Raw genomic sequence first — 20468 nt, forward strand, 5'->3', positions numbered from 1 at the left:
CTTGATTCAGTGCACTGCTACCCAGGTCTGCGAGCAAAGGTAGTGATCAGGTTTTTGGTGTGCGTCAGGTACCTCGGTGGTTACCTCGTTAGCCAGCAACAAACGGGCATACTGAGCGACCAGCAGGAGAGAAGCAACAGTACACAGAGTCAACACACGTCACATTGGAAAAAAACAAAAAAACAAAAACAATGGACAATAATCTTACATACCGTATCTAAATAAAATGGCATGGCAACAGTTTTATTAAAAATTCAGTACAACCGCCCCCGTGTCTTCTACTTTTACTTTCATTTCCTGCTTCGAGATTGGAAATGTTCCCCTGGTTTGCTACCGTATTGGCGCATGCAGACTCGAAATGAAAGTGAAGTCAGTGAAATGACGAATCCTTATGAAGCCCAACACTGTCCAGAGAGCATTTGGCATTTGGAGTGTTGCCTAATCCACATAGAGACAAGATAGTTTCAAGACTAAGCCTAACTGAAATAATTACTGTGCAAATCACACTCTGGGCACTGCATTTTGTAACAGTTCACAGCTGTGAATATTAACTTCCTACACGGAAACAAGTGTCTCTTTATCAACACCTGGCTTTGCATGTGCATCTGAATACTTACGCTGTTGTCCTCCATTTTCTCCCTCCTCTTCACTTTGTGTGTTTCATAGTCTTCCATGAGTGTCTGCATGAAGTTTTTGGGCCGAGATCCTCCGGAATCCTCACTGCCGGCGTCAGATAGCGCCCCTTCTGACGGCGAAGGTGAGACAGGCGGAGCAGGTCGAATCTTCTCGATCTTTCCTATGGCGTAATAGTTTAAATGGTTACATGAAGCACACAACCGGGTCGACACTTCATTTGAAATACCCAACTGGGACAGTAATTCTCACTGTTTCAACACCTACTTCTTTCCCTAACGGCTTAAGCCAGGGGTAGGGAACTCCGGTTTCTGGAGAGCCATATCCTGCCCGTTCTAGATCCTTCCCTACTCCAACACACCTGATTCAATTGCTCATGATCGTTTCAGGCCTCTACAGCGTTTGCTGATGAGTTGATCATTGGAATCAGGTGTGTTGGAATAGGAAGGGATCTAAAACAAGCAGGATATGGCTCTCCAGGAACCGGAGTTCCCCACCCCTGGTTTAACCCGTATTCAGGGATCGCCACTGCGAATAACCCCATTTTATTTTTATCATAAATTTACTCTACTAACATAAACCCTGATGTGAATTCCATGGGGCTTAGTTAGTCAATCATCTCGTACCAGGTGTCACACAGGAAGCGTGTCAACTAACCTGGTGCTGTCCTTGATGTCAGTGTGAGTCTTGTTGGCAAGCTGTTGCTCTTCAACTTGTCTGCCGGGGATATGGTGGTTTTCCGTATTCCCGTTCTTGCAGGAATTTGAGGAATGGCAGAAGGTTGCGCTTCTCTCTGTTTCTTCAGTTCTTCCTCTCTCTGCTGAGCTGCTCGGATCTCTTCCTCGATCATGGACAACGTACGCTGTTTCTTGGAGCGAAGGCGGAATGGTCCGCTTGCCACTTCCACCTCAGGGCCTTTTGTTGCCGCTGCTGTGCTACGCAGCTCAGCCGCTTCGGAATACTTACTGAAGTAGCTGAACTCTGACTTTTCAGGACTTGGAGGGGAAGGGGGACGGCAGACTGTGGCTGGCCTGGGTACATTGGCCGTGTTCACAGGGCAAGGATCCGGCGCAGCAACTGGGGCCGAGGAAGCAAGTGCTCTCGTGTAAGAAGACTGGATTTTGATCCTCGGTCCTCCCACTTTGGGTCTCTGTGGTGGAGAGATAGGCTGAGAAGGAGTTGGAGAGGATTGCGATGACTGAGTCAGACTGGATGAGGTTGACTGTTGCTGTTGTGTTTTTGTAGGCTTCTCTTGGAAAGCAACCTGCTCATCAGATGTAGCAGCTCTGGCGGGGTCAGCTGACTGTAGATGGTCAGTTTCCCCAAAAGACACAGGGGAGGAAGATACTGGCACTGGACTACTTGTTGAAGCGAAGGGTGAAGACACAGGGCTGCTCATCTGTGAAGAATCTAAGTTCGGGAGAGATGACTGCCAGTCATCTCCATTTGTCGAGAGGGCATTTTGGATCACATTTTGGACAAGGACTTCTGCTTGGTATTCAAGCTCATGCTCCGCTGCACTGCCAGTGGTTCGCCCGTTGACTGGCGTAGTGAGCTGAGGGGTAGACGGTGACACTGGGGTAAGTGGTAGCGGTGTCGGTGGAAGTGAGGCCCCACTGTCTGAAACGCTATCCAAGCTAAACACTGTTGTGTCCTGAGAGCGAACTGATAACTCTTCCAGTCCCGAGTCTGACTCCTCAGGGTGATAGCCTTGGGGTATCTGGCTCTTCCCTTCCTCTTCATCACTTACATTTGTCATGAAAGCACGAACGCTGGTAAATTCTCCTGAAATGCCTTCATCAGACCAAGTCACATGACACTCTCCGGTTTCTGGAACAGTGTTGCTGTTCCCATAGTTGGACTTGGAAAAGGGTCTGGCAGAGTATATGTGAGGAGCTATGGAATTCTTGGTCACTTCCGCTTGCAGGAATTGCTTTCTGGCAGATGAGAAGTCAATCTTGTTTTCCACAATGTCTTCCTTCCTGATTAACTCTGGGTCAAAAGTCACCAGCGTGGGAGGTCCAGTAACTTGGGGCTGCCATTAGGGATGAGAAGACTGAACATCAGAAAGCAATCACCATCGACTCAAAAAGGTCAACACATTCTTAACAGGAGAGAGGAATCTGGCACTTACCATGCATCCAATATCCCATATATTTAGCAGTTATTTTATTTTTGATTTGATTTTATTATTATTAGTATTTTTTACCCAGCAGCCCCGATCACATTCCTTACTGTCTCGATGGGAATAGCATGCGGTATGGCGCTTATTGCGTTTGTGTACTTGTCTGCTACCTGTGTGTATGAATAAGATGAATTCTGCTTCTGCGTTTTTCTCTCTTGGTATTTTCGGAGAGACTCGAGCTGTTCGGGGTCCAGTTGCTCCTCCAAAGGAACCTTAAAGAAACGGGGAAATCAACCAAAGGGCTTTGTTCGATGAGTGTCTCAATATTACAAAATCAACAAACATTGAGTCGTTAACTACCTCCTGTGGGGGGTTCCACCAACGTTGAGCGATGCCAGGGTTTTTCTTCACTGCCTGGTCTCGGATCAGCTCTTGACGCTCACGCTCCAACTCCTGGACCTGCCAGAAAGTCTTTTGAGCATGTCTAAAGCACAGTACAGTAAACTACGTTGGTCCTGTTGTTTTTCCTAAAACCCATTTGCGGCCTGGTTCAGTTTAGTTTCCCTTCTAAAAAGTACCATAACATTCAATGGTATTGCACTTTTAGGTACACTTGCCATCAGGGTAACAACTGCACGAGGAAAGAATGGTTGGGTAGAGTTTGTTTTGTTGATTTAGCACATGGAAGCGTCATTGGAACAAGAAGAACACAAATGTGCCATTTTACTAAATCCAGTGGATTGCGATGAAAAAAATGATGTCAGGGCACAGTAATGCACCATGCTGCATTCCTCCTTATCTACGGTACTCTCAACAAAGCGAAACGCAAGCTCGATCGGAGTTTAACTCTGCAGTGATTACATGACCACTGACCTCATCTGGATTTCGTCTCCTCGTCACTCTGACGTGCTGCTCTTCTCCTGGGGTGTAAAGTTTTGCCGGCCTTCTTTCCTCCTGGAAAGCTCTGAGCTCAAATTTTGCACCGCTGTGGCTCGGTTCCTCCGTTGGCATATGCCCATTGGTTTTTGCACTGGATTCATCCTGATGTAGGAAGGTGGTTTGTCTTTGCCCCTCCACAAAGATTGGCTGATGACAACCAGGAGAGGAATTGGACACACACACAGACGAGTACATTCCATCTACGCTGATGGGTTTGGTGTATGCAGATGGGGAGGAGTTTCCATTACTGGGTGTTTCTGAGGCTGCATCCAGTACCTGATCCAGGTAGCGGATCTCCTGAGAACAGAGGAGAAATTAAAGATGGAAATGAGTAAGAGCTTATGAAGGCAATGCAATCTCTTGAATCTGTCAATTTTGAACAACTTTCTGTATAAGCAATCACAGCAGTGGTGAAAGCTGCTGTGAAGATCTTCCCTTTGCGGGATGACGTCCTGGCTCTGCAAGTCCCGGTTTTCATTCATTGTACATTGTGCCTTAATTTCAGATGCTTCACCTGGCAAAAGTCTTCTTCAATTCAATATGCTGTCACGAATGAAGGAGGCAGCAGTGGGAAGGTACCATGTGAAAAAGCAGAAGCTAACTCAATGTTTTCTTTGAGGAGAAAAATGCTCTAAAGAATCAAGTAAAGGACCTTAATGCTCAGCTCCAGTTGGCAAAGGAGCAGATAAGCAGTCAGGGACAAAAATTAGCTGACTTGTCTGCCAAACTGAAGTCAGAGGGGAAGGAGAAAAAAAATATCTCTGGGACCAGGTGGAATATTTAACACTTTCAGGGACAGCGGTTACTCCAGTGGACAGCTTATCATGTTATCAGGTTACAGGTTATTATTTGTATATGAAAGGGTTAACCAATGAGGTAAAAACTGCAAGTCAAAAGGAGAATGAGGCGAGCCTGCCTCAAATATGACAGGAAACAAGGCAGCTTTATGAAAATGTCTCTACAGCCTTAGAGAAAATAGATGAAAACAGCTTGCTTTTCAGTGGAACCAGGCATTTTTTTTTTGAGGACACACATCTGGATTCCAAGGAGAAATGCCTGTGGGGTAGATTACAAAAAGAAGTGGCAGAAATGTGGCAAGACCATAGCCAGATGGCTCCGATTGAGTGATGGGAAAACTTTTAAAAGTTTGTGATCGGGAAACGATTGTTAGACTGCATTTTTACATCTCTACACAATGCCAAGCTTCCTTTGGGACCCTCGATCGACATATGAAAAAAAGGATAATCATTATTAGATTTTTGATTTAATGTTGGCACAGTTGCAGATTAAGCCATCGCATTTCATCACAAAGTTCGCAATAAGCGGTCCATGAGTTTCAGCTTTTGAGGGTAAATTTTTTTAAAAAATCCTCAAATATTGAAAATCCACGTAACGTTTTCACAAACCTAAACAACTCTTCCAAAATACGCTGGTAAAAGGTTAATGGTTTCAACACAAAAGCAGATTTTTATTTATTTTTTTTTTTTAGAAACTATTACAAAGAATTATTGACCACAAAGCAAATCTGCAGGTGCTACACCCTGAGTAAGCAGCGATCGACTACACCACAAAGACTGATCAAAGTCTAAACGTTGGGCACCATAGTGCCAGCCTTAATCAGCTCCCAGCTGATCAAAGTCTAAACGTTGGGCACCACAGTGCCAGCCTTAATCAGCTCCCAGTTGTCATGGTGATGCCAGTGAAACCATGGAACTGAGAAAGTATGACTTCACAAAGGTTTGGGATGCCCTTTGTATGACGACATCACAGCTCTGTATGCATTTCACACATTTTGCGAACGTGCGACATGTGCCAAACGCTACATGTTGCAGCAATGGCTGACAGATCCAAATTAGTTCACCCGGAATGCTTTATAACCATTCAATTCAACATGTTCATGTGAGCGCAAGAGAAAATGTTGTCACGAGTGAGGGAATTGGCCTGCGGCAGGTATAACTCTGCCAAGCAGAAGCTCTTCAATGTTTTCCATGAGGAGGGAAAGAAGTCACTGGAGAATCAAGTCAAAGACCTGAAAGCTCAGCTCAGAATGGCAAAGGAACAGATTAGCTGTCAAGGGCAGAAATTAGCAGACTTGTCCGCCAAGCTCAAGTCGGAGGGGAAGGAGAACAAGATTCTCTGGGACCAGGTGGAATATTTGACCAATGAGGTCCAAACGGAGAGTAAAAAGAAAGATGCTGGGGACAGCGCGCCTGAAAAACCGCAGGAAACAGGATACAGTAGCTTTTGGGAAAAGCGTCTGAGGACCAAAATCGTCAGGGAGAACGACGACGGAATCTCGCTCGACGGCGAAACGCAGCGGCAAGTCACCAATCAATTTCAAGTCGGGTGTCGGTTTATGATGAAGAGCGGCAATAGAAATCCCATGGACCTGAGTGATTCATTTTCCTCCGGTGAGTCGCTATCTGACGACACGAGCGACTCAATGTCTGATGACAGCGATGAAAAGATTGACAGCGACACTTTATCAGAGGACACGTACGATCTGGTTTTTAATGAGACAATGTGGGGGGACTTGAAGAAGGAATTCATCGAAATACGTCGGGATAATCATCAAATGGTTCCGGTTGAGTGATCCATAAAGCCTGGAAAGGGGCTTGTTGATAAAGGAGAAGGACTTTGAATCGTAAATGTCATCCATTCTGCAAACAATTCTTATTGTCATCTTTCCTTTGAAAGAGTTGCCAAAACAGTCAGTTTCAGAAGAATATGGTCAAAATGTTACATGCTAACATTTGTACACGTCACAAAAAACTTACACGGATATAATTGTGACTTAAAAAAAAAAAAAATCTAATGTGCTGTCGCATTTATTTCTTAAAGAAGTTTTGCATTACATTCATGCTATTCCTTGCCACATGTGGATTGTTGCAATATGATCATTTGTATTCTGAATTTTTCGAGTGTTTATAAATGTGTATATACATCCATCCATCCATTTTCTGAACCGCTTTATCCTCACAAGGATCGCGGAGGGTGTTTGAGCCTCTCCCAGCCGTCTTCGGTCAGTAGGCGGGGCACACCCTGAACCGGTTGCCAGCCAATCGCAGGGCACACATCAACAAACAACCATCCGCGCTCATACTCACACCTAGGGACAATTTGAAGTGTTCAATCAGCCTGCAATGCATGTTTTTTGGAATGTGGGAGGAAACCGGATTACCCAGAGAAAACCCACGCAGGCACGGGGAAAACATGCACACTCTACACAGGAAGGTCGGGATCAAACCCTCTGCACTGTGAGGTTGACGCGCTAACCGGTGGCCACCGGGCCGCCGTGCATATATATATATACATATATATATATATATAAGTCAACAATTTTTGCAGTGGATCCAAAAAGTTGACACACCTCTGTCGAAATGTCATTTTTGTTATGTAAAAACGAGACACATAAAATCATAAATAATTTCGGAACTTTTTCTACTCTTAGTGTGCTCGATAGCCTGTGCACCTTGAAAAAAAAAACCCTCATCGGAAGAAAATTGTTGATAATTGGACATAGCTGTGTTCAGAATTGACAAATCAAATTTGAACTCGTGAAATAGGAGCAAGTCAATTATTCTGCCATTTTCAGTGATTCTGATTAAACTCAAGTAAGATGTGACACTTTTGTGGTCAAATCTTTCAAGCAAACGTCCGCAGAGCTTCGTAAGCATCTAAGGCACAGGTGTCAAACTCAAGGCCCGGGGGCCAGATCAGGCCCACCACATCATTTGATGTGGCCCGCAAAAACAAATCAAAGATGTCAACTTTCATGATGCTCACTAAAATCTCGACCAAAACTTCGAATTCTCATTTGGAATAAAGAAGAGTGATACTGTAAGCATTTTCTTGTGACCAAACCCCTCATTACAGTAACTTAAACAATAGGTGAATAAACCATTATTCTTGACTTCTTCATATGTTTTCAGTCATAACGGCCCTCCAAGGGAAACTGTAACTAAAATCTGGCCCGCGACAAAAATGAGTTTGACACCCCTGATCTAAGGGATCTCAGCTACCACAGATGCAGAATTTGTTTGAACAAACATATTTTTATGAATTCTGATGAAAAGGCCTCATTTTTCCGGCCGTCAATTTATTGAAATCCACATTAGATGGAGCCTCACTTTGAGGGTATGAACTGAAACACATTGAGTGCAGATTTTGCATACCTGCTCGACATCACTGTCGGATGTCACTGTCTTCAGCTCGACGGCACTTTGGCCCTGGACACTTGATCTGCTGAGGCAGCCATGCTGAATCTGCTGGCTCTCCACTTCCATGATGAGCGGTCCGTCAGTGATGATGCTGACTGATTCTTGGAAAGTAACACTCTTTAAGGCTCGCTCTTTAGGTATTGCGCCACTGACATCCTCGGGTGCCTGCCACGATTTCTGCGTGAAACAAAGAAAAAGATGGAGCAACAATTGAAAGCTGCACGTTGTAAGTCAAATGATCCTCATGAGTTGAGAAACCCGTTACGGTCAATCCTGAGAGCTCAGATTTGTTAGTAACTCAAAGAATAGACATCACTCGAATTAATGTGGTCTGTGTCTGAGCCTTCCTAGCAGCCACTTTATGACAACTGTGTTAGTATGCGTTACTAAATAGTGCCTCGAAACAAATCTCTGCACTGAATTTGCGATTCTCCAGCATAACTGCCAAATCTCAAGTTTACATCATTTTGGGTGTGTAGCAGTATCAGGCTCGATCAGTCTTGAAAAGTTAGTAGAAAAGAAAATTATGTGTCATGACATGATGAAAACGGCCACAATGTGATTTCTAATCTATTCACTTGAAAATAACAAATGACTGCTTCTTGCGGAAACAATGACTGTGACGTTACGCCTTTATCAACAAACATCAACTATAGCAATGAGCCACAATGATGACAACATAGCAATCTAATCCAAACCCACATAACATAATAATATTTTATCCAACACATTGCGGACTTCACAAAAGCCCACTTGTGGACCTTTTTCATTCACTGCAAGTCATGAACTACAAGAACAACAAACAACTCTGTTGGCTTTTCTTGGTCATCTGCGTTGTGTTCTTCCACTCGATTTTTAGGATATGGTGACTTTCACAAGAAAGCCTCCGCTGACCTTTATTTGCGTTCGGAGCTTTAATGAGCATCACCTCAGTGAATTGCGTCACTGTTGAGTTGAGATTTCCTGTTACGCTTCAAGTTGTGTTCAAGTGGTGCTGAAATTGCTTTCACGTGTTTACACAGGTCACTCACACATATTTGATTTGTTCTGACCCAAAACAAGTCCAGTTTAGATTTTTTGCAGTTGTTGACTCTCAAGGGTATGTGGCTTGGTGTTCACCATCTGTTTGCGGTCAAGCAGGTGTTTTGATTAATTTGTGTTCTATATCAACAAAATAGGAAAAAAAAAAGTTTGCGTCCTGGGAGGGGACATTTTTCATGTCGTCCTTGAACTGGAAATTGAAAACAGTTTTAAAACACTGAAAGCCCACTTGCCAATAATAAATAAATAAATAAATAAATAAATAAAAACGCCTGAAGGAAAATCCATTGAAAAAGGACGCATTGCCTCAAGGGAACAGGCTAATGCCCCGTCCTTCCCTTTCTATTATTTGGCTCGTGTCCGCTCTCCTGCTGAGCTCATTCTTCTCCTTCCTTCCTACTTTCTGAAGGATTATGAAGGAAACAGTGCAGTCACATGGCGGATTATAAACGCTGGTTTTCTCCACCATACACTTAACAACAGCCTCCTGTAAGTTTTTTCTTGTTCTCGTTATCTTTTGAGGACAAATCAAACCCCTCCACCCCACCCCCGGCGGGCATCTTGGTGTCCTGTTTTGCTCGGTCATGTGAGATTTCATCCCGTCTAATGAAGTGTAATGGAATTTCAAAAGAAGCGGTGTTACAAAAGTCATTGTAGCGTAATTGCTCAGATGCAGAGGAGCATTCGTGTTGAAATTGGAGGTAAAGCCTGCCGGTGAAACCTAGAACATCCTACAAGCATAGTGGGATCACTCAGGTTATATTGACGAGATTTTTACGACGCTTAATGGGAACAAATATTCCTGTGTTCCCTTGGTCCGTTTTTCCAGAGCGTCACAGCACATAATGGGCACTCACAACTGAGGTGCAACCACACCCAAGGGTTACACCGACATTCCGCGAGGTGCCCAACACGTCATGATGGAAACTTCATCAACCGAGTGCTTTGAGAAGTACAAAAGCAAACATTGCCAACAACTTTTTAACAAAAAGTGGCTCTGACACTCCTCCAACTTCACAGGTACATATCAACAAGTCAAAATGATTTTCCACCGTTCACCGTATTACTGTTACCGTCACTTGTTAACTCCAAGTCTTTGATCTTGTTGTGGCTGATCACGTGTCTACATTTAGAATGTGTGTGTAGGAGGAGTGTGTATCAGAGCCGAACAGGGAGGATATCCCGTTACTGCCTGAGGAAAAGCATTATAATGGGAATGTCTCATCTGCGATTTTGCCGCACAAACCTGAGCAAAAACATAATGGATGAGTGTGTGTGCATGTGTGTGTGTGTGCGCGCCCGCGCGTGCCATTATACAGCAGGTGTGTGTCCATGTGTGTTTGACGTGAGCTGACATTCCAGACATACTGCAGCAAGCTCAAAGCTCCGATAACCACTGAATGTGATGAAGGACACTGTATGCGTGCCCTTTGCAAGCTTAAAAGGTCCAAATTGCCCTCTCGCATGAGTGTTGGAATGTAGGAAGAAATTAATTTGAACGAAAGTCAAACACATACCATTCTATAACGTACTGTTGGATGCTCAAACGCTTGAGAAACTTCTAACGACTTGAGCTTTTAATTATGATTTTTTAAAATGTGGTTAACAATAAAATAATAATAATAATAAAATAAATAAATTCAAATAATAATAATAATTATTATTATTATAATAACAATTATTATTATTATTATTATTATAAGTATTCTAATTATAATAAATAAATAATGCCTAAAAAAAGCCTAGTAGATGAAACCAAAACAAAAAAAAAGAAAGCTACATAAATAAGATGAAAAGAATAAAAGGCGGCCCAGACCCAGAGAATGCAGTTACTAAAAAGAGAATTTTCCATATGGTTGGTCCAGCTCAGCGGAGGATGCTCTGAAGGAATATCGAGGGAGGCAATTAAGTGGGAAGGAATCACAAGACAAATAAAGACGCACATGGTTCATGTGTGTGGCCGTGTGAGTCAGCTGTTGCCGTCTAAATGCTGGTTCTCTCCCCGGCTGTCACCAGCACAAACACATCTGGAAACTCTTAACGCTCTGACTGTGACGCACAAAAGTTGCAATCACAAACACGCACGTCAAGACCATTTAGTTTTAATACTCAGCGCATCATGCCTGAGACTGGGTGGGGGTGGAGTGTCGAACACATGACTGAAAGTGTCCCACAAGAACACACTGTCTTACTTTCGATTCCCGTAAACAATGTGAAAATGAACATCTGACGACATATTCCAGCGATAGCACTCAGTTTCAGCCACCCCGATCCTTGTTTTATTTCTCCGATTCTATCAAGTAAGTGGCACTTGCTTGGTGGTGTTCTAAGGTCAGTGCTCATGCGCCACCTTTTTGCAAGTTATACTTGCGGCACTTCATCTCCTTGAACAGTTGCATTGTGGGTGTGCGGTTACAATTGACTTATCCGTCATGTGATGTCACGTCCTTTTTTTAAAATTCTGAGACATCATTCCGGTCAATGACACTTGCATTCAATGTAACGTTAAAACGCAGAACGACGGACTTGGTATCCAATGAATCATAAGAATCGAATGGTCTCATACCACTGTCTTCACCACATCTGCTGTTTGAAAATGGCCCCATTCACCTGTTGCTCCCTCCGTCTGTCTCCGTGACTCTTAATCCACAAATTGTCCAAAGGTTCCTTCAATTTTAGAAGAGTTCCTTCGACTAGTTTCTATCACGTCTGATCCTTCTCAGCGCGGCTCACTCCAGCCTTGCTTCGTTCCTGCTCCAAATTGTGGGAGTGCCGGACTTTTCCCTGGCCAAGCCTTTTCCTCTTCTTCTTCCCCTCCTTTTCCTCCCCTCCCGTCTCTTTCCTCTCCTCCACAAAGCCTCTCCTCTCTCAGCAGCATTCCTCCCGGGCTGCCGGCTGAGCTGTGATGTCATAGCGCACGAGCGTCCGTATGTGTGCGCGCCCACTCCTCCAGATGCCCTCACGCACAAAGATGCCTTCTGTGCAGACGGGCCGGCAAACATCCATCCTCCCTATTGCTGCCCTCACCTCCCTTCCTGTCTGACACCAAGCCCCTCCTACCTTGTCCTAATGGACATATGATGAGTGATGAAAGGTGGAGGAGATGATAAGAGGGGGAATGGCATTTTATTCGGCCATCGTCATTATTTTAGGCACTGTTGGCTCAGTCGCAAATACAGTGTGTGTGTGTGTGTATGTACATATATATAAATATATACAGTATATAATCCATGTTTGGTAACGGGATCACAACAAAGGAAACCAGAGATACGGAATCATGGGCTCACTTTCTCTGGCCGTTTACGAGCACTCGCTCAACATGGAAACGTTTTCGTTGAATGTACAAAAGATGGTGAGCCACACACAAATATGCAGTTTGAAGTCAGGAAGAAATATCAGAATAAGCGCGGTGAATCATCAGTCTAGCTTTTCCAACAACAATGTGCATTGCCTTGGGTGGAAATAGCCGTGCCAGTTGTTGTACAATAAATGTGACATCAATGCAGTCAAACGGAACATGAATTTAAGATTAAGGCAATATTTGCAAACACTTTTTTTAAAGCCTCTAAGCTAACCACCCAACACAGCAGGTAACCGTTCTGAACTACTGCAACCGGATTCCAACCACGATACACTGCCTGAAACACATTTTCATCTTCAATAATCTGCCTGTTAAATATGACAAAAATCTCATCTCATATATGGCTCAGCATTCGTCAAAAACACAGCACAGCTCTTACGAATCGTTTTTAGGGACGGCTTTAGAATACCTTGATGGCTATAGAGAAAAATAAATAAACGCATCTAATAGAGGAAGGGATCTGCCCTCTTCACCCTCTCACGCTCTCAAAGCTCTGAATCCTGTTTCGATTCCACTGTCGTATAATCGAAAAGAAATTGTCCAAAACACATCCTTCTTCAGGGTTTCAAAAGCCAAGGCATTGTTTTATGAATGACAAACAATCTCCTTCCTTGCCAACAATGCATTCAATTTTCTGAAAATAATACACGTGCAAAAGAAAAAAAAATAAATCTTACACTCTTGTGCCTTTGTAGTGCAACTTTTTTTCTGAGTTTGGCAGTCTGATTGTCAGTTGATTGGAAATGAGACAAGGAAATACTAATGACATGCAGACATACAGTAAAAGGCAACAGGAGCACATGTGATGTTTTATTCATGTGCGTGATTGCGCAACTGGGTCAGGGCTCACGGGTCAGGACAGAGCAGCGCCCTGAGCGGTCTTGTGTCATGGAAGTTGGTCACGATTGATCGGCAACACCAACTCACATGCTTTCAGCAACTGCAAGTTTTTTGTTTTTTTTCCTTTCAGAGGTGCAAATCGAATTTCATAGCAAGAAGTCTCATCGCTTTTCATCTAGTGGTCAAATCTTTATTCACCATCACATATTTTGAGAGCTGGTTTAAAGAGGCATGTCGAGGAGGATTCAAATCTATTTTTCCGTGAGCTGTATTATTCATCTTCCCAACAATAAAACACAAATCACACTTCACGTCTTTGAATAGGGCCATGGAAAACTGAAATTTAGTTTAGACAATAAAAACGATTCCATGTTTTGCACAAATCGGATAAAAGCCGATCCCACATGACGTATTCTAAACAGGAAACCTCTGCGAACTGCGGATATGCCCCCCCCCCCCAAGCAGAGGAAACAAAAGGCCACCTGCGCTAACATACACAACCGACACAAACAATGCGTTGTCAGAGCTCCGTTTTATCAGGACACCCCAAAATAAACCACAAGGAAATGTCATTATCGAATTTATGAAATGCATCCACTTCATACACCATCTGCACACATGTATTGGCACACCCGATAGCGAAAAATTGCACCTTCCAAAAATGTCATGAAGATATCAGAGTGTGACTGTTAACACTGTTCAGTCACATTCATCCATAAGATCGTTCAGCACTGCAGATGAGACTTGGGTTAATCTTGACAGACGCACGGGAAATTAAACGCTTGGTGATACCCAGTGGCAGGCGTTGAGTTTCTGATCCGGGCCTTCAGTGGGTAATTAGTGACATAATCCACCTCTTTAACCCTTTCGTGCACCAATAACAATAACCCGTAACCTGATAATACGATAAGCTGTCCACTGTAGTAACTGCTGTCCCTGAAAGGGTTAAATAACGGCATGCATATTGGAGCAATCCGCCCCCCCCCCCCCACCACCACCAAAAATTAATTTCAGGCAAGGTAATCTTAGCCACCGCTGGAGGCTACAAGAACAGACCACAAATTTTGAAGTTTTGTGACAGAGGAATGCACTGAACTCATGGCTCACTGTTTTTTTGCAACACAACCCAGAACCCCCCACACCCTCTACCCCCAGAAGACCCCTCGGTGAAACAACAACAAAGGCTCCAACGCGCAGGCAAAAGGAGTGAGACTCTCCAGGCTGAATACTAATGTTCCACTTGAACACTCCGAGCGTTGGAGTGCTCTTTTAGAGCAGAAAGGGCTGCCGTAACACAGAGTGACCGTTTGTATACATTGGCACGGCGAGCACTGGACACAGATCCAGAATCATGACAAGAACACAAGCGCATGGATAACTGGGACGCAACAAAGTCGGGGATAACCCTCAGCAGCCGCGTTACATTGATGATGTCATGGTCCGTAGCAGCTGGAGACCACATCTCTCTGCAGAACAATAATTTAGATTAGGAACAAACTTTACATGGCTGCACAGTCACACTGCATACTGTGTTGATTAATGGTGATGTGATGATTTCGTTTAATGTCTACTGCTTCAGGAATGATAACAATTTTTAGGCGTTCTAAACTTCCTTAATAGGTAATACTCTCGGTTGTGTACTGACCACCGATCACCGGAATCTAAATATTACTAGTACGAATTCACCGATATAGGGGGTGTCGATGTCTCTCGATATCCGTATGAATGCTATTGTTTTTATAGGCGGTGCAGCATCATGATAGCAACATTCATGGTGAATAGTCGCTTTAAGATCTGGAATGTGGGAGGAAACCGGAATACCCGGAGAAAACCCATGCAGGAGAATGTGCAAATTCCACTCAGGAAACCCGGAGCCGGAATCGAACCCTGCACCTTTGCACTGTGAGGCTGACGCGCTAACCAGTCGACCAGTGGGCCAAGGTTCTAATAGTTTATTTTTATTTTATTTTGTATTGAGTTAGTTTTTTTTTTTGTTTTATTCATTTTAATTAGATTTCAGGGCAGGTTTGTTCGTTTTTATGAGGGTTCCTTGGTGACCAGTCATTTCCAAACTCATATTAGCATTACCGCTTCTTCACAGCTACATTGAACGAGCAAGGTGAACAGACAGCCACTCTCTCCCAAACTCCGGTGTTGAGTCTCCTCGTAGCATCCTTAAACTCTAATTGGCCGCTTGACATCAGCCTAGTCTTAAATGAACTACTTGAGGCAGAGTCCTGCTAGATTAGATTAGTGACAACAGGATACCGGCTATGTTTAGACAGCTTAAGATAAGAAAGATAAGATAAGATAAGATAAGAAAAACCTTTATTAGTCTCGCAATGGAGAAATTCCCAATTCACAGCAGCAAAGTTATGAAAGGAAGAAGTAGAACAACAAAATATAGGAGCTGCTGGAAAGGCAGCCACTCTCGCGGCGCCATTTTGAAGTCGAAATAACAAAAATAACACAGCACAACACATAGGACACAGACAGTCGTGCAATCTTCACCACTTTTCTGCATACACTTTGTTGTCTGAAGCAGTTATAGATGAATGCACCTTGCAAAACACACCACAGACTACGCTTTATCGCCAGACAAGGTGGTGAATGCAGACATGTCGGACGCCGTCGCAAATAATATCGGATTTGTGTAGACTGAAAAAAAAATCTTTTGTCAAGTGGCTGCACAAAATAAAATAAGATGATTTTATTTCGTGAGACCACTTGATGAAATCAAATTGAGTACATTCAGGAAAACCTTTTTTCAGTGTACTATTTCAACATCAAATGGTAGACTTGAAAACGAGAGGTTATTGATCTTTGCTTTCGTTGGGAAAATCTGTGAAAAACACAGGAAAAACTTTACTGGGCATTTTCTGTGTCAACATCTGCCAAAACAGAGGCTATATCATGAATTAAGGTGGTATAGCAGATACTTAGCTGGAGAAGCATTAGAAAACCCCAGTGCGTGAATGAGAAATTTCAAACTGAAATCACCTTTTTCTCCCAGTACAAATTTGAGAAGTCAGAAATCAATTCCGAGTCACATTCACACTTAAAACGACTTATATGATTAATTACATACCCGATATTTTTTCCATGCTGTTTTTAAAGCAGTGCAAACAACCCTAAGTCCCGTCCAGAGCAAAACAAAACATTAAGAACATAGCTATTAAATCTGATGTCTGATTGCTGATATTTGAAAGTGGAATCTGACCTGATCATCCATCCACAACGTGCTCTTCTTTGGCAGGAAAGACATACGACCTGATCCTAGGAAGGACCTCCCAATCCCGCCCTGTCCATACCGTTGGACAGCTTTCTCAGTCCCAAGAAAATGTTGAAACTTCTCCCCCGTGCAATCTCACTGCATTAAGTCACTTTGCTGCAGCCTACGCTGAGAGCAGCATCGTGCTAATCACCTGTCGTCTATTTCGGGAAAGTAGCTCATAAGCCTGCAAATTTAGATAGAGGAAGGAGGCTCCACGAAGGAAGAAAACAGTTTGCTGGCCAACATGTCTGAGCTGCAGATTTATTTCAAGAGAATGGTCCCGCCATCTGTCTGCTGCATTGGCAAAAGATCTTGGAGGGAAAAGTCTGCAAGTCAACAAAGAGGTTTATCGTCTAAAGCAGGGGTGTCAAACTCATTTTTGTCGTGGGGCACAATTTAGTGACCGTTTCCCTTGGAGGGCTGTTATGACTGAAACCTTTTTAAAAACTCAATAATAACGGTTTATTCAACTATCGTTTAAGTAATGGTAATGAGGGGTTTGGGAACAAGAAAATGCTTCGAATATGTCCCTTATTTATTACATATGAGAATTTTAAATTTTGGTCGCGATTTTAGCAAGCATCATGGAAGTTGACATGTTTGATTTGCTTTTGCGGGCCACCTAAAATGATGTGGTGGGCCAGATCTGGCCCACGGGTCTTGAGTTTGACACCTGTGGTCTTAAGCAACCCCAATCTCTTACTCAAACCGTACATGATATCCTGCATAAGCGCATTGCTGAGATGACCACAGAAAAGGTCATACAGTATTCCATTGACAAGAGTCTGACACTTAACCCCGTGACCCTCTCGCTTGACCTATTTTTAACCTCAGCCCAAGTCTACATCCTAACCTGTAGCTATCCCGCGTGGTGGAAACTCAAAACATGAACAGTTGGGTTAGGAATAATAAAAGTTTGTATACATAAAGCAAGTCAAGCTGAATGTTCTTTTCTTGATAAACTCAATAAATGTGCGGCAGTTCTCAGAAAGCGTGGCTCTAAAATTAGTCCGGTGGCTGACAAGGAGATGACATTTTCCTAGCTTTTTTTGTCACCTTGTATAGTTCATGTTTGAGGTAAGCCTCATCCCTGAAAACTGAGTGGGACACATTATATGAAGTCACAACCTGACATATTCCAGGAAAAAAAAACAAAAACGGAAATCTGCTTGTTCGCTCTTTATGCATGCTTGTGTTTGCATTTTGCTTTGTGTGGAAAATCAATGAGTGGTGCAGCCCCCCGCACAACAGTTGCAAGGTGGAGGCAGTGGACAATAGCAAGCGGTGGCGAGTCGCGTGATGGTGGCCGTCACGTATTCAGCTTGCATTGTTTGATTTCTCGCATCTGCTATTGTTCTTTGCCTCAATGGATCACAAATACCAAAAAACAGTGCGACGCAATGCAAAACAAATGAGAATGTTACGTGCTTCGTTTAGACTCACTTTCACTGCTGTTTCAATCACTCGACAAGCATAGTGGAGTAACGAAGGGTATTCTTTCGGGTTCCAAGAATTTGTTCGAGTTCAAGATCCTATCGATTCCATCTCTCCAAAATAAGGTCGATTCGTTTTTTTTGGGGGGGGGGGGTGATGTTCAGGGGGCACAGTGGTCCAGTGGTTAGCGCGTCGACCTCACAGTGCTGAGGTGCAGGTTTTGATTTCGACTCCAGCCTCCTTGTGTGGAGTTTGCATGTTCTCCCCGTGCCTGTGGGTTTTCTCCGGGTACTCCGGTTTCCTCCCACATTCCAAAAATCATGCATTGCAGGCTGATTGACACTTCAAAATTGTCCCTTGGTGTGAGTGTAAGCGCGGATGGTTGTTCGTCTCTTTGTGCCCTGTGGTTGGTTGACTACCGGTTCAGGGTGTCCCCCGCCTACTGCCCGAAGACGGCTGTGATAGGCTCCAGCATGCCCCGTCACCCTTGTGAGGATAAAGCGGATTGAAAAATGGCTGGATGGATGGGTGATGTTCATGTTCAAGTATTTGCGGTTCATCAAACAATGGAATGCTTAAATTCCAACACCTCTGATGTCACACAATTTGGAATTTAACCTAAATTCTCTGAGAGAAAAAAAAAAACTCACTTCATACACCATTAAAATCTTTATGGCAGTGAGCATCAACAACAAGGTTTCTGCAAGACCTACACCACGACACACCGATAAAAGAACGCCGTCCCAAAATAACTTGCAAAGCACATTCATTCAAATGAAATGCTACCTTAACCCAATGAACGAGAAAAAAACCGAAAGAAATTAGAAAGCGGTCACAACAAGCTTGCTAGTATTGGAATTGATGAGGCAATGCAGGTCTTAATGCTGTAAAACGGCGAGTAAGAGTGTGCATTCCTCCAATATATGACAATTCGATATGTACAGTATCTCGATACGATTCAGGGAGGTTCAATTTTAAACAATTCGAGTGGGTTTCGATTCAGCAGGATTACAATTCGATGCAATATTGTCATGGCTCAGTTGGAGAGCGGATGACAAAATGATTTTCTCGTTGTCATTTCATAGGCATTGGAATGAAAGCGGCAGTACTGTAAATGAGTCATTTGTAAACGACGATTCGCCACGTGTCTCAGTATATTTGGAAGTGGAACAAAATGGTTTGGTTTTGTTTTAGTTTGACAAAATCCAAACTGTGAAATTCAAACAGCGTGGCAGTTTGGCAGACTCAACTTGATGTTCCTCTTTATCTCTCACACTGTCGTGCTTAATTGTGTTAAATTGGGACACGAACCTGGAACAGGAACCATCAGGGGAAAAAAAGATAAATCCATAGGGGGAAAAAAACCCACATAAAAAGGGACACAATGTGACACTGACTCATTTTAGTGCCACCGTGCTTAAAATAGCAGCTCCTTCAAACACAGAAAGACAAAATCTAAGAAAATCACATTCAGGCTTCTGTTTTGCCTGAAGGGCTCTCACATGCTTTCTGCTATGCCAATTTTTTTTTTGTTCTCCTTTTCATTTTCTCCACTTATGATCAGCTGACAGTACTTTTGAGAGCTCAGCCTATCCGAGTCGCGTTGTAGAAAAATCCCAACATAAAGCGTACGCGGCGGCCCGGTGGTCCAGTGGTTAGCGCGTCGACTTCACAGTGCAGAGGTCGTGGGTTAAATTTCAGGTCCGCCCTCCCTGTGTGGAGTTTGCATGTTCTCCCCGGGCCTGCGTGGGTTTTCTCCGGGTTTCCTCCCACATTTCAAAAACATGCACGGCAGACTGATTGAACACTCCAAATTGTCCCAAGGTGTGAGTATGAGCACGGATGGTTGTTCGTTGATGTGTGCCCTGAGATTGGCTGGCAACCGGTTCAGGGTGTCCCCCGCCTACTGCCCGAAGACGGCGGGGATAGTCTCCCACACCCCCCATGACCCTTGTGAGGATTAGCGGATCGGAAAATGGATGGATAAAGCGTACACATCAGGTAACATCACTGCCTTTAAAAGTGAATGCAATTCCTTCCTGAATGGCGGCCAGTGGCGGCGCATCATTAGACGGGCCATTGCAAGGCCAGCGGGCTGTTCATGTCAACGACACTTGGAGCTTTGTGAGGCTGAACAGACTTCCTCCTTGCATTCTGGACGACCTCGCCCCCACCCCCTCCTGTTTCCCTCACCCGCCTTACAGTTAACTGCTGGCGACTACACCCTTCTCGCACCTGGACCACCCTTTATCTCTCCTTGGAGCTTTATGTTATCGTCACCGTGTCCGTCCCTCTCATCCGTTCCCCCTGCAGAACTCCGCTTCACCCCGATCGGCTACACAGCTGTTGTATAACCTATGATTATGCCGGTGTGAAGCTTTCTGGGAAAAGGGAGGGGTTTGGAAAGAAGAAGACAGCAGTGATAAACGTTCTCGCTCCTGTCTGTGATCTTGTACTTGGTGGTGCAGAGAAGGGTGGGAAAGGAAATATATGGAAATGCACTGGAAGTTACACTCGAAACATGAAAGCATTGTAAATTTAGGACAACAAAATCCTCCGATCCTTCATACCGAAACCACTTTAACAGCCAGAGAAATAATA

The 20468-nt window shown here is 43.8% G+C and overlaps 1 protein-coding gene across 2 annotated transcripts in view; it reads right to left on the reverse strand.

The window, feature by feature from the left end:
• palm2akap2 (PALM2 and AKAP2 fusion) overlaps positions 1-20468 on the reverse strand; it is a 67889-nt gene that overhangs the window by 3413 nt on the left and 44008 nt on the right. The window contains exons 10-16 of one of the 2 annotated variants that reach the window (XM_086134697.1): positions 7873-8094; positions 3632-3994; positions 3119-3217; positions 2929-3030; positions 1291-2668; positions 618-796; positions 73-111 (exon numbers count right to left, since the gene is read on the reverse strand). In XM_086134697.1, the coding sequence (XP_085990823.1) occupies positions 73-111; positions 618-796; positions 1291-2668; positions 2929-3030; positions 3119-3217; positions 3632-3994; positions 7873-8094 (2382 nt within the window). The remainder of the gene's footprint in view (positions 1-72; positions 112-617; positions 797-1290; positions 2669-2928; positions 3031-3118; positions 3218-3631; positions 3995-7872; positions 8095-20468) is intronic. The other variant, XM_086134699.1, reaches the window with a different exon arrangement.

This window comes from Hippocampus guttulatus, chromosome 17 (genome assembly GCF_054856545.1).
Source record: "Hippocampus guttulatus isolate MCC_2025c chromosome 17, RoL_Hgut_1.0, whole genome shotgun sequence".
Classification (NCBI taxonomy): Eukaryota; Metazoa; Chordata; class Actinopteri; order Syngnathiformes; family Syngnathidae; genus Hippocampus; species Hippocampus guttulatus.